The sequence below is a fragment of the Mus pahari genome, chromosome 2 (genome assembly GCF_900095145.1).
Source record: "Mus pahari chromosome 2, PAHARI_EIJ_v1.1, whole genome shotgun sequence".
NCBI classification, from domain to species: Eukaryota; Metazoa; Chordata; class Mammalia; order Rodentia; family Muridae; genus Mus; species Mus pahari.
The window spans coordinates 57,325,487-57,336,777 of NC_034591.1; the positions used below are offsets into that span (position 1 = coordinate 57,325,487).

Below are 11,291 nucleotides of genomic sequence, written 5' to 3' on the forward strand. Positions count from 1 at the left end.
GGGGGAGGGGAGGGGGTACAACTGGAAAGGAATGACATGGAGGGGGAGAGGAAGGTGGAGAAGGGATTTTTAAAAATCTAACAATTGTAATGAACTTTTGACTATTACAAAGATTTAAATTCCATTTGGCACAAATGTATACTCTAGAGTCCCTACAGTTTCCTGTTCCCTGCTTCCTAGTCTTTGTGCTTCTCAGAAAGCTCATGTGTTGTGATAAACAGTCATAGGCCCTCTCTGGGCCCTTGTGGCCCACATCTGTAACCAAGCATGGAGGAGATAGAGGGAGGGTCACAAGTTTTCTCAGACATTAACGTTAACCTCTTAGACCTTTGTACCACATTCCTGCCATCTCTTTTCTGTAGTTCTTTGTACCTAGTAGTACATGATAATAGGCAGAGGATAAAACCCAGTCCAAGGAAACCTGTCCTGGGTGGCCTGCAGGTGGTGGGAAGGTGGTGGTGAAGACAGATCTGACATGCTTACATTATCCCGACAGTGGAGAATGGATTTGTACTTTCTGCCGAGACTTATCTAAGCCAGAAGTTGAATATGATTGTGATGCCCCCAGTCACCGCTCAGAGAAAAGGAAAAGCGAAGGCCTTACTAAGTTAACACCGATTGACAAAAGGGTACGTTTCTGAACATTTCCACGCATGTTAGTTACATGCATTGATTTTATACTGAATTCTTTCACCTTTAAGTTTCTTTCTCTCTTCCCTCTGTACATAGAGAGAAGAATCAATAGAAAACTATAGTGTCTGTGTGTGTGTTTGTGTTTAAACTCATGTGCATGAGCTTTCATCCATGCATCTTCACATGGAGACCAGAGATTATCCTAACGTGTCTTCCTCTTTTGCTTTCCACCTTACTTTTGAGGCAGATCCTGTCATTGAACCTGGAGCTCACTGGGCTAGACTGGCTAGCTAGCAAGTACCTGGAATTCATTTGTTTCTCCATCCTCCCTCATATCAGTTACAGGTGGAGGCTTGGCTTTTTTTGCTTAGGTTTTGAGAATCCAAATCCTGGTGCATAGAAAAAGCACTTGATCCACTGAACTATAACTTCTTAATTAAAAAAGAAAACTATTTAGCTAGGTATTTAAAATAGTATACTTGTGCAGAATAAACTATCTCCCTTATAGACAGAGCTGGGCTTTGGGTTGGGAGGGATGGTGCTAGAACAAAGGCGGGGAGAGATCGAAAGAGGGAGAGGGAGGAGGGAGGGAGGAGAGAGAGAAGGCTACCTGAGCAGTGAGCCCGAGTTCCCACCATGGCACCTCTTTGCTTCTGGGAATACTACTATACATCAGGGCATCTAGCTTCCTTACCCTCTGCTTGGAATTCATCCCAGGTATTCCCCACTGACTGAGCCATCTCTTCAGTCCAACTACATCTTGGCTTTTTTTGGCAGGGGCAAGAAGAGACAAGAATTCATTGTGTAGCCCAGGCTAGCCAAAAACTGTGTGTGTAGTATATACTGGCCTTGAATTCACAACATTACACTTGGTTCTGAATTCCAAGTACAAGCCCAGCCTTGTTCTTTATTTCTGATTTTTTATTTTATTTATTATTTTTGATTTGTTTCTTTGAGATGGAGTATCACTGTTAGTCCAGTCTGTCATCAAACAGCAATCCTCCTGCCTCAGCCTTCCAAGTGCTGGATTACAGGAATGCATAGCTTTAGTCTGAGCTTTTAAATTTTGTCTACCTTAATTTCTGTCTTGTTTGATTTTTATCACTGGTTTTCAGAATCTTTTGAGAATTGACAGTAAGATTTACTTTTAGATTTAATGTTCTAGAAAAAATTCCAGGGCTGGAGAGATGGCTCAGTGGTTAAGAGCACTGACTGCTCTTCCAGAGGTCCTGAGTTCAATTCCCAGCAACCACATGGTGGCTCACAACCATTTGTAATGGGATTTGATGCCATCTTCTGGTGTGTCTGAAGATAGTGACCATGTATTCACATATATAAAATAAATAAATACATCTAAAAAAAAAAGAAAAGAAAAGAATTCCATACTTTGGTCACATGAAATTTTATTTAACATTTAGCTACTTTTTTAATTACTAAAAAGTTTATCAAGATATATTTTAGAAAAGAAAGTATGAAGCTTGACATCTAGGCAGATGTGCTAGTACAGTATGTGTTCCCTGGGAACTCACAACAGGACACTTCTGTGTGCGAGAGAGAAAAGACAGCTCTTACCTGGGAAAAAGCTGTAGCACTACATTAATATATAATCAATATGTGAGCTTCCTCCAGTGACTGCTGATTCACACAGTGCAGACCAGAGTGATGGGGGTAAGGAAGGGCACTCATCTTGAGGTACAAATGTGTATTCCCTAGTGTGATTGGCTTATTCCCTCAATTACAGAGACTGTCATATCCATAGTCCCTAAGCTGTTAGCAAATTCAGATGGAAAGCAAAACCCAAAGATTCAGTGTTCCTTATTGATTCCCTGGGCTTTAATTTTTAATTTGAGACCTGTGAATTCTTTCAGAAACAAAGCTATGACTTCATTCTTATTTGTATTTTTCATTAGAAATGTGAACGCCTGCTTCTGTTTCTTTACTGCCATGAAATGAGCCTGGCTTTCCAAGACCCTGTTCCTCTAACTGTAAGTATTAGTGTCACATGTACAGGTTTACATGGAGGGATAACACTAATGTCACAGGTACAGCTTTACACGGAGAGATAATACTAGTGTCACGTGTACAGGTTTACATGGAGGGATAATACTAATGTCATAGGTACAGGTTTACATGGATAATTTTTTTTTAATTTTATGAGAACCTAATTTCTTTATCATTTCAATAATTTCTTGTATCTAATCCAAATCTTTTTGTGGGTGGTCCTATGGGGGAGTGTGTATAGGTGTGTGGGGGGGGGGGCAGCACACACAGTTTTTGGGTTTTGAGAGAGAATCATAGTGGGACTTAAGACCCGAGGATTAGTCTCTGCTATCTCTCCAGTTAGCTCCAGGAATCTGCCTGTCCCTGCCTCCCCAGAGCTGGGATTATAAATATGTGCTGCCATGCCTGACTTTTTACATAGGTTTGCATAGGTGCTTGTGATCAAACTCATGTCTACATACATCGCTAACACTTTGCTGACTGAGCCTTCTACCCAGACTCCTAATCCAAATGTTGAACACACACACACACACACACACACACACACACCTCACTATCCTCCTGCATACTCTTCTGCCACTGGTTCCCTTCCTCTCACTCTTTCCTGGTGTGCATATGTGCATGAGTGAGTGCTTTAAATCTAAATCCCATATAAGAGTGAGAATCTGTCCTCACTTCCCCCATTGCTCTGTCTTGTTTCCTAAACAGCACTACTCTTGCTCCGCACACAGATCCACTGTGCTTTCGTGTCCTATATACCCTTTGTCCTTCTGTGTCACTTAGTTCCTTAGTTCCCTTAGGATGATGATCTCAAGCTTCATCCATGTTCCTACAAATGAAGCCATTTCAATAAATAGATAAATGCATGTTAATTACAATTAGCTGATAATTTCTATTTGTTTCTTGGGTATCCTCATCCCACCCAGTTTACTTTTATATTGGGACAGTTTTTTATGTTTTCTATATCTCAGAAGGCTTCTATGGAATGAGTTGTTGGGGACAATAGCCAGTACTTTTTTTTTTTAATAAAGGCCTCTCTATACGACTAGACTTTAAAAAAAAAAGTAGAATTTAATAATAGAGAAAAGCAGAGAATCATCATATATACACACACACATATATGTATGTATATATGTATATGCGTGTGTATACACACACACACACACAGAGCTATATTGAAAGTATGATATAACTTTGATACCTTTAGAGTACTAGAGAGGTTCCCATGCTTAAAATATTTTCTCCATCTGTGGTATCTGAAAGTTCTTTCTGAAATTGAATAAATGTTGTTTTGGTTTTCTTTATTGTGGTTGTGGTTTGGTTGGGTTGGGTTTTCTAAGACAGGATCTCATGGATCTCAAACAGTCCAGGAGGAAATGACTGTGAGCTTCCTGACCCTCCTACCTCTGCCTCCCAGTGACATTTACACTTAGGGTTTGTTGGGTTTTAAAAATTAATGCAAACTAGAAAAAAGAAAACTTATAAATAATTTAGCTTGAGACAGTCAGATTCATGGTAGAAAATATTGCAATTAAACACATTATTTTATGTAGTTAATGTGTAGCTCATTGTGTAACACTGGCTGGCCTGGAAACCATTATGTAGCCATGCTGGCCTTGAACCTGGAGGGATCCTCCTGCACCAGCAACCCATTTTTGATATTTAGGTTTTTATAATTTTTTTTAGAACTAAGAGTTTTTCTAAGGGCACTATGGATTGAACGTGTGTGTGTGTGTGTGTGTGTGTGTGTGTGTGTGTGTGTGCGCGCGCGCGCGCGCATGCTCTACTAAGCTACAGCCCCAGTCCAGAAATGGAAATAAGAACTTCAGGGAAAAGGAGCTTTCATACCCAAAAGGAGCAGGGTAGAGAAGATAGAAGTTTGTGCCAGTACATACTTAAAAGTACAACCCAAAATTCTTGCTTTTTATGATTCTGGCTTACATTTCTATTAACAGTACCAGCAGCCACAAGTTAATCCCCTTTTGCTTCATAAAAAATCACCTCATTAATCTCTGAAATTGCCAGGATTATTGCTCTGGAGTATGCCATATTTTCAGCAGGGTTAAGTAATGTTTGCAGGGCCACGGTAGTGAGGATCAGGGCTGAGGGTCAAGCTCTTCTCTCCTTGGAATAGTGCAAGACAAAGTCCTGTTGCCCATCCTCTTTAGATGGCTGTTTGCTTGCTTTAGAAACAGGCTCTTATTGTCTAGCCGCTGCTGGCCTGGAACTCACTGACTGGCTCAGGCTGTGGAGCAGCTGTGGAAGTCATCGAGGTCCTGCTGCCTCTGCCTCTTAGGGCTGGTACTAAAGCCACGCACCACCATGACCAGACCCCTCCATAAATGTACAAGATCGTGTTGCTGGACAGAGCAGCCGTGCTTTACAAGCACGCACTCACTCCTGAACTCCTGGCTAAGCTAGAACTTGCTGTGTAGATCAGGCTGGCCTCCAACTCACAGACCTGCCTTCCTCTCCCTCCCACGAGCTAGGATTAAAGTTGTGTGTCACCATACCCACCTTAGTAATTATTTTTTTATTTAACAATGAAGAAGGAGCATATAGAAGCTTTAAAAGAAAATACTGTGTAGCGTTTGCTGGCCTGGAACCCCTTTTTCCCATTAAAAATCATTGTTAACTAGGTCACATAGTAATTCTATTTTTAGTTTTCTGAATAACCCCCATACTGATTAGATTACCATCATGGCTGAACTGATTTACATTCCCTCCAGTAGTGTGTGTAAGGGTTCCATTTTCCCCATAGTCCTCATCAGCATTTACAGAGTGTGTGTGTCTGTGTGTATGCGTGTGGTTTCATTTTTTTAATGGTAGCCATTCTGGCTGGGGTAAGATAGAATCTCAGTGTAATTTCAGTTTCCATTTTTCTGACTGCTAATATTAATAAACATTTTTTCCTTAATGCTTATTGACCATTTATACTTTTTCTCTTCTAGTTTAAATGTTCAGTGGACACTGTGCAATGGAGATATTTATACATTCATATTTATTATAGTACTGTGCACAGTAGCTGATACAATAAGCCTAGCTGTTCATCAGCAGATGACTAGAGATTTAAAAAATACTGTGTATTGCTGAGTGGTAGTGGCACATGCTTCTAAATCCCAGCTCTTAGGAGGCCAAGGGAGGTGGATCATCAAGTTTAAGGCCAGCCTGGTCTACAGGGCTACATCCAGAGAAACCCTGTCTTGAAAAACAAAACCAAAAATAAGTTATATATGCATAATGAATTTTTAGTCAGCCATAAAGACTGAAATTATGTCATTTTTCCAAAATATAGATATGTAGAGATAATTCTTTGAATGCAGAAAGGTGTTATATTTTCTCTCAATTGTGGGTCTGCTGGTATTCTATATATACATGCCTTGGGAATTGGAGGAGGGAAGACTTTTGATATGAGGCTTGATACACTTAATTATCTGTATGATACCCAACATTATATACAGTAAATATATACCAATATAAAACATTGTTTTTAAAGAAAGTGACACAAAACCTGTGTGAAAACATAGTACCTATTTATAAATGTTTGTTTCTTTGATTTTGTTTTTTTACCAATGACAAACTAAATTGAAGAAAAATAGCATATACTATAGGACCGGGTACAATTTACTTATTTATATTATAATAACTCATTTGTTTTGTAAGGTGCCTGATTATTATAAAATAATTAAAAACCCAATGGACTTGTCAACCATCAAGAAAAGACTTCAGGAGGATTATTGCATGTATACAAAGCCTGAAGACTTTGTAGCTGATTTTAGATTGATCTTTCAAAACTGTGCTGAATTCAATGAGGTGAGATGGGGCGAGGCCACAGCAATGTGGAGAGTGATCTTAACCAGCCTGCCTGCCAGCAGGGAGGTCCCAAGGTATCTGTGCTAGAGGAAGTGTGCAATGTCACCTGTCTGCCAGGGTGCGGCAGAGCTTACTAGGGAGGCTTATCCACACTGAGTTTGCAAAGTTTTGTGTGTGGTAAGTGCAAATCCAAGACTGCCTGTGGCTGAGACAGTTAGAGTCAGGATTTATCATTCCTTCCCTTGATGTGCAAGCTATGCATTTTTAGACTTTGACTTCTGAGTTTATCTTGAAATAGTAAGGATGTACCAAACAGTTCTCATTTAAAATCTACTCATGTCACTTTATAGAACTGTGTCTTTTTGTTCATTGTTGTTTGTTCTTTTGTTGACGTTTCTCATCCTACCCATGATCTTCTTGTCACCTTGCTGGTGTGGCCCATCCCTGTCCTCACCACTCCTTCTGGAAGGAGTCAGTACAAAGTGTACCCCCAGACTAGGATTTGTTTTATATTAGTGACATTCCTAAGTACTTTTCCAACAGTTCATTAAAAGTTTCATAGTCGTGTGCCAAATAGGAACAGAATTATGAGAGATTATTTTTATTAACTAAAACATGGGTCTTTGGGGTGTTAATTCCTACCCGTATTTTTATTCCACAGCCTGATTCTGAAGTAGCCAATGCTGGTATAAAACTTGAAAGCTATTTTGAAGAACTTCTAAAGAATCTTTATCCAGAAAAAAGGTTTCCTAAGCTAGAATTCAGGCATGAAGCAGAAGACTGTAAGTTCAGTGACGACTCAGACGATGACTTTGTACAGCCCCGGAAGAAGCGTCTCAAGAGCACAGAGGACCGCCAGCTGCTTAAGTAATGCCGCACTGGGCCAGCGCACTGTGCTAAAGATTTCCCTTCAGAAATAGACAGCAAAAGCCTTGTTGGTGATCTAAGATCCCGACAGAGCAGGGTTTATGAGCTCTCTGGTCTGTTTTTTGCTGTTTACTGGACTTTGGTTTCTTTAATAACCCATTTCTTTAACCTCTTGTCAATGATAATAAAAAGAAGAGGAGGGAAGGAAATGTGTACAAGAATAAAAGAAGGAAGAGAAGGTAGAAAAACAAGAAAGAGCAAAGAAAGAAAAGACATTCTTCCCCTTGTTGGATTTCATACAGGAGCCTGGAGTGAGTGCTACACTAGAAAGAAATAGTTTAAGATTTTAGTGTGATCTGGATGTGTGATAATCCATTTTTAGAATATTAATTTCATTACCCATTAATTATGGCCAACTGTAAGGAGATAGTTCTGTTACTATTCTTAAATGAAGTCCTCCCCAAACGTGAATGGAAGCAGAGTTCTTTGCCAGGCTGCCTGCTGGAAAAGGTGTGGACAGATGCTACTAAGACACCAAATAATATCCATGTAAGATGGCAAATGCATTAAAAAAAATCAGGAAAAACAAATGTTTGGTTATTGTTTTGTTTTATCTTGTCTGTTAGAGATGCTGGGCATAGCAGTTCTAAAGGGCCATTCTCTCGTGTATTGCTAGATCAGCCTTTTCTTCAGCTTTCTTGAGGGAAGGAAGTATGTGTGTTAAGTGTTGCTGTTTGATCCGCCCCTCCACTCTACCCCTTACTGTGCAGAGCTGCAAGTTGCTAGTGGCTTTTCTTTCTTTTGGGGGGAGAAGGGCGAAGTGGTTGGGTTTTTTGAGACATTATTTCTACAGTATTTCTGTAGTCCTGGCTGTCCTGGAATTCACTCTGTAGACCAGGTTGGCCTCAAACTTAGAGACCTACCTGCCTCTGCCTCCCAAGTGCTGGGATTAAAAGTGTGAGCCAAAGGCTCACAGTCACACTCAGTAGAAGCATCAAGTATACAATAGGGTGCACCAATATTTGATAGATGTCTATAGCTTGTGCCCGGGGCTGCCCTGTTCAAGCTCCCTGAATGGGCTTTCATCTGTCCTTCTCATGTCAAAGAAGCAGGTGTTGTGGGGTTGGGAAGAGATCGTTTGGAGGGAGGGAAGGAATTCTAGGAACTATTCTTTGTTGGCTTTCTGTTTCCTTGATTTGTTTTTTAACAGAACTTCATATTTCATCTTTGATCTACCTTAATTCAGAATTTAATTTTGGGGGGGAGAAAAAAGATTTATTCCTTTTGCTTGTTTGGTGGGGTTTTTTTTGGCGGGGGTGGGGGGGCTCAAATAAACAAAGCACCAAATGAGATTAAAGTAAAATAAAATCATTGAGTACTGTTGTACTAGCCCAATATTTGACAAAATGCAAGAACAGTTTTAGTTTGCCATAGTAAATTTTTAGTATTAAAGCATTTTAATTGTTTGACTAGAGAAATTTTTTTCCTTAGGTTGACAGAATAAAACACAGCTGACCTGAGGATTTATTTGATCACATGACCTCCCCTGAATTAAAGTGTAGCTGGACATGGTAGCTGTGGTGGCAGGCACACACTCACAATGCCAGCACTTAGAAGGTGGAGGCAGGAGAATGGGAAGTTGAAGGTCATCATCCGCTGTGTTAGCCGCTGGGGGGGGTTGGGGGGGGTTGGGGGGGGAGCAGGGAGCTGGTGACTTCTGTGTAGCATTATTCCTGAGCTTGCTGGCTGGAGACTATTGTGTACATGCCTTAATAGCAATAGTTTCCCATTCTCTAAACAACCTATATAATACTCGTTACACGTAACCACTCTAACAGTCTTCACCCATTTTCTAAATGTATGTTGTGTGCTGATGTCTGTTGTGTTGATTTGAACATGCAGCTGGCATTTGTTCTGGAAACAGCCTGAACAAAGTTGGACAGTGCACAGACCCTTGGGGAAGTGGGGTTTTATGTTCAGCTGGCCTTCAGCTCTGGCCCTTCTACCTCAACCTCCCTGGTTCAGGGACTAAAGTCGTGTGCGACCATGCCCTCAGCTTTGGGCTTGGTTGATTTGCTTGCTTGCTTGCTTGCTTGCTCGCTTTATTATTTGTGGGAAGTGGTTAAACTTGTGGTTTAAGTTCAGCATTTTAAGTGTAGCAGCTGTGAACCATTATTTTAAAGATTTATTTTTTTTATTTCATATGTATGTATGTTTGTCTGTGCATCATGTGTGTGCCTGGTGCCCACCCACCTAGGCTAGAAGAGGGCATTGGATACCCCGAAAGTGACGTTAGAGAGGGTGGTCAGCCACCATATGGGTGCTGGGAACCAAACCTGAGTCCTCTGCAAGAGCAATAAATGCTCTTAACCACTGAGCCATCTCAAGCCCCAGCTGGGGAGCTCTGAGCAATACGTTTCTTTTTGCTATCTTAGAATACCGTTCTCTGATAGATTGTCTTCCTTCCATAACTGTCACCTGAGTTAAAACAGTACTTATGTAAATTATTTTGAGAATTATCACTAAGGGGGAGGTAGGGCTTAAATAAGGTAAATATAATTTTTATGTATTTTAGCCAGAATGTCTACTGATATATCCCAGTCACTGTTATATTCTATACCGTAGTAACCTTTCAAAAGAATGTTACATTTCACCATTAACAGTTTTTGCTGAATGAAGGACAGTTGAGAACCATGTTTCCTGTAATGATATTTAATAATATATTAAAAGTAAATGTCTTGAGTTTTTTCTACAAGCAACACTGCTCTCCTGACATAATCATTGACAAGAACCAATGTGTTCAGATGGATCCAAGCTAAATGGTCTTTAACTGTAATAGAAGCTTAAAGAAAAAAACAGAAACAAAAATCAAACTCTATCCCATATTGATTTTGAGACTACCACCACCCAAACTAAAAGAAAAAAAAAAAATGTTCATTATGATTTAGCAGTCTTGACCTACACTTATTCCGGCATTTACCTCTGACAGTAACTGAGGAAGTTTGGTTTCCAGAGCCCTGAATCAAAGTTCCAGGATGTATGGTCTTAACGTGTAAAACCCCTGCCACACACACTATCTCCCTGAACGCCATCATTGTCTTTGAAAGATGATTCTAGATATGCAGTCCAGGCTGCCGGTAGGATTTGCTTTTGCTTAACTCCCAAGTCAAAAGCTGTGGTTGTGTTAAGCACCTGATCTCTAGCAGTAGGGACACTCACAGAAGTGGACTGAGCAGGCAAAAGGCAAATGACACTTTCATGTCAGAATCTGACAGTATGGTTCCTTTGTGCTTTGGATTCACAAGCCCCACTTCTTTCCTGGACAGAGGAGTGGGGAGAATAAAACCCCTTCCTTCCATGGTAGTTTTGCTTTTCCAAGCTAAGAATGGGCTTGGTGTTTGGCTGTCACACAAGGGGGTAGGTGCAGAAATGTCACTGAGAATGGTATGAGAAGGCCACCCCCAGTCAGTGGTCACTACACTGCCAGCTGCTCATTTCCAAGGTGCATTTGCAGTTCACACATTCTTTGTTTACATTGTTGAACATGCAAAGGAGGCCTGAGCCAGACTAATGTGAGTTACTTCATGAGAAACAAAGGGTTTTGAGTTTCAACTGAAAGTATTATAAAGAGAAAGTGTATTCATTTTTTTATCTATTTAAAGTCCATATGAATGAGGAAAATAGATCTGATTGGTCATTAAAATTGCAGACATGACCTCCTGAGTTCAAGTACTGTATTTGGTTTTTAATCAAATAACCATGCTATATTTTTCAAAGTATTTGATACCTCTGTGTAAAATAATAGTTGATAATTTTACATTTATTTTGCCTTGGGTAGGAATTCTGTCATTCCCAAACAGGTGTCTCTTGTTCATGCGCCAGGTCACAAACTTCTCCACGGAGGTTTCACAAGTGAAGGACATCTGAGGCAGTATAATTTTAGACTGTGTTTTTGTTTCTTCAGAGTTTGGTGCTTT

General features: G+C 40.3%; 1 protein-coding gene across 2 annotated transcripts in view; it reads left to right on the forward strand.

The window, feature by feature from the left end:
- Nucleotides 1-11,291, forward strand: part of Trim24 (tripartite motif containing 24) — a 109,074-nt gene extending 97,783 nt beyond the window's left edge. Inside the window, exons 16-19 of one of the 2 annotated variants that reach the window (XM_021191753.2) lie at nucleotides 497-629; nucleotides 2,544-2,618; nucleotides 6,298-6,447; nucleotides 7,109-7,900. In XM_021191753.2, the coding sequence (XP_021047412.1) occupies nucleotides 497-629; nucleotides 2,544-2,618; nucleotides 6,298-6,447; nucleotides 7,109-7,318 (568 nt within the window). In that variant the 3' untranslated portion in view covers nucleotides 7,319-7,900. Of the gene's footprint in view, nucleotides 1-496; nucleotides 630-2,543; nucleotides 2,619-6,297; nucleotides 6,448-7,108 lie in introns of both variants that reach the window. The other variant, XM_021191754.2, reaches the window with a different exon arrangement.